This window comes from Petaurus breviceps, unplaced genomic scaffold (genome assembly GCF_028583685.1).
Source record: "Petaurus breviceps papuanus isolate PSGF00001 unplaced genomic scaffold, PetGlider_PUasm1.0 76, whole genome shotgun sequence".
Lineage (NCBI taxonomy): Eukaryota > Metazoa > Chordata > Mammalia > Diprotodontia > Petauridae > Petaurus > Petaurus breviceps.
The window spans coordinates 9,181,817-9,185,153 of record NW_027186473.1 but is presented as its reverse complement, the minus strand read 5'-3'; the positions used below and the strand labels follow the sequence as shown (position 1 = coordinate 9,185,153).

The following is a 3,337-nucleotide window of genomic DNA, read 5'->3' as shown; positions in this document are numbered from 1 at the left end:
GAAAAAAAGACAAAAAAAAGAAAATAATACGTCTTGATTTGCATTAAGACTCCATAGTTCTTTCTCTTGGATCATTGTATAGCTGAGAAGAGTTAAGTCTATCATAGCTGATCACTGCACAATGTTGCTGTTACAGTGTACGATGCTCTTCTGGTTTTGCTCAGAGTACAAACACTGTTAAAACTGCTAGTAATGCTGGAAAAAGGATAGAGTAGGTTAAAGACTACCTCCTTCATTTTTCAACCCTTATTTTTTTAACTTAGATTCTACAGGAAAAGTTGCAATAAGTGCCAATTGGGTCTTTGGGTGCAGAGTGAAAAGAATTAATGTTCATTTAAAAATAAAAGATTCACTGTGCCTGGCATTGTTTGGAGAAAGGCTTGGTGACAGGGATAAGGAATAAATGGAGAACTGTGCCTTGGTCAGAAGATTAGTGCTAAGAATGGGTGGAGTATAGCTTGAAAAACTATCAGATACTCACTCTCCATCAAAAGAAAACCTCCCCAAACCTGAACAGCACCTAGTTGAGGGAAGCAGACTTCCATGGATCTCAGGCGACCTGGCTGGGTCAAATATTCCAAAATTAAGTTTGTATACATCTCAAACTGCCTGAACATTTCCCCCTGCCATCAAAATTTTGGGGGGTAATTCCCATCCCCTCCAATATGCTACAGGTAGGATCCCTCAGAGATTTTTCAATTAAGCTTTGCCAGAATACATCAACTTCTTTACTTTATTATCATTACTACCGGAACATTTATGCAAAAATCAAAAGTTGTACCCTATGTGGTAGTTATACATGATTAACAATAGGATGTGGTAAAAACCATAAGCACATTTTTATCTGTCCTGAAACAGGATCACAAATTGGTTTTACAGCAAAGAATAAGAGTGTGCGAATTATTGTTCCTAAAGGACCTGTACAACATAGAGGGTTTTATTTTTGAAACATGCTTGCTTGGTCTTTTCTTTTAGCCATTTCTTTCCAATACACTGCATACAGATTTGTTAGAGCAGTCATTTGGTGATGAGTCACATTTATTCTTAAAATTATTTAAAAAGTTCTAAGACCAAGGGAGGTAACTTAGTCATCTAGTCAAACCCCTTCCATTTTATGGATAAGGAAATTGAAGCCTTTAAAGAGGATATGACTTTCCCAAGGACATATAAGTGATCCAGCTGATATTTCAATCCAGGTCCTCTTATCCCAAACCTAGTATTCTAATAAAATAGATGACCAGAAGTTCTCTCTCCTATCCTGATACAATTCTATCTGCTTGTAAATATGCTTACAAGTTCCCTATAAGCTAGAAAGACAGAACCACATACTTAATAAATACAGGAATGGCTGTATATTGTTTTCAACTTTAATTGATGGGATACATGAAGACATAGCAAACCTTCTACGAAAAAAAAAAAGCAAAATTTTCATATGGGGTTTTAATACTTAAGATTTTGGTTGCTTTGCCCACATGTGCACAAACATATATATAGTACTTGATCTGTCTATGCTCATGCCAGTCCATCAGAGTCTTTTAATGATACTTTTTAAAGAGTAGTTTAACCAATTTTTGTAAACATTTTTATAAACTCTATAAAATCATAGTCTGGTACCTTCATTCATTCAGTTTCCCAAGCAGTGCATGTATACTGACTGATACAATATTAACCATAAAGTCCATAATTAAATTTAAACCTTCTGTTAAGCCATATTACTAAAACCCAAGTTTCTTCTTTTAAATATGCTTGTGGAGGCTGGTTCTGTCCTTTCCTGAAGATGCTCATGACCACCTAGAGAGATGATGCTGGTTTGCTGAAATTGTCTCCAGTAGACTCAACACAAACTCTCTTTAGTAGATGACAAAATCTTTTCACTCATCCCAAGTATCTCCATATTGGTTTACTTTCCCTAGGGAATTAAACACACAATTGAGATTTCTAAATAAAGAATTATAATTTAATAATACCATTTTAAAAATTTGCTAACAAAGAAAAGCCATGTGTTTTTTCCCCTCTTTTGTCCAGAAGCACAGGAAAATCTAGTAATTTATATCTAATATTAACATGAAATGATTTATTATAGTCGACTTATCAGTGAGCTGCATTCCAAAAGTTTATTCTTAAGTCACTTGTTTGAAACTCAAAAAAAAAAAATTCACACAGAAACAGTGTCATAAAGACAGAGTTAAGTTTTCGGTTCATAAAAGCATGCTTAACCTACAACATGGGTAACCATAGCAGAATAGAAAGAATCTTCAATTTGGAGTCAGAGGAAATGGATTAAAATCCTAGTTCTGTACCTGTGGGCCTTTGGGCCAATCACTCATCTCCTCTGTACCCAGGTTCTCCTGTTTGTAAAATAAGGATGTTGGAGAAGATTCATCCTAGCTCCATCTATATTATGTTCTTATATGTACTCATGTGGTCTCCCCTAAGATGAACTGCAAGCTCCCCGAGAACAAGGACTATTTCCTTTCTGTTCCTGCATCTCTAGAATCTAAGACAGTCCCTGGCAAATAAGTAGATGCTTAAAAAAAGCCTGTTAATGTAGGTAGCTAAATGGCATTAGTTGATATGAAACCTGATTTGGGAGTCAGAAAAGAGTTAAATCATGCCTTAAACATTAGCTATGTGACCCTGGCCAAGTCACTTAACCTCTGAGTCTCAGTTTCCTCAGCTATAAAATTAAAGGGTTGGACTCAATGGCCTCCAAGCTTCTTTCCACCTCTAAATCTATGATCCTATGATGGATATGATTCTAAACTATAGTATTACCCATATTCCCTCACTAACTGGATTAAAGTTCCCCAAAGGCCCAAGGGAATAGAAGGCTCTGGTCAAATAAGAGTCTCATGCGTGGCTAGGAGAGGAGGGAAGGTAGACACAATGTAACAGCGTCCTTTCAGCTTCTGTAACAATCATTTCCATTGAGTGGGATGGGGTGGGATAAGGACTTAGGGAAGAAGGTTAAAGGTCGTATTCAATATCAAGTAGTATCAAAGAAATAAAAAGCATTCATTTTTAATGATTTTCAAAATAAAAAAGCTTAAATAAGATTAGGAAAAAGTATGGTGAGACAAAGAAGTAATGAAAAAAGATGAGCTAGTTACTGAAATGGCTAGCTGGCATATAATCATATCACGATACTTAGATTACTCAGTGTCTTACATCTCCAACAAAACTGTATTGTAACAATATATACCATGAAACCACAGATATTTTCTGTGTTATCACAGAAAGCCAAAATTATGTGTGTACGTATGTATGTATGCATGCATGTATGTGTGTATCTATCTATCTATCTATCTATCTATCTATCTATCTATCTATCTATCTA

General features: G+C 35.5%; 1 protein-coding gene across 8 annotated transcripts in view; it reads right to left on the bottom strand.

The window, feature by feature from the left end:
* Window positions 1-715: 715 nt before the first annotated feature.
* The window catches only part of OCIAD1 (OCIA domain containing 1), a 43,653-nt gene continuing 41,031 nt past the window's right edge, over window positions 716-3,337 (bottom strand). For 6 of the 8 annotated variants that reach the window (XM_069105207.1, XM_069105204.1, XM_069105208.1 and 3 more), the window contains one exon: window positions 716-1,909. In XM_069105207.1, coding sequence (XP_068961308.1) covers window positions 1,872-1,909 — 38 coding nt within the window. In that variant the 3' untranslated portion in view covers window positions 716-1,871. The remainder of the gene's footprint in view (window positions 1,910-3,337) is intronic. The other 2 variants (XM_069105209.1, XM_069105210.1) reach the window with 2 other exon arrangements.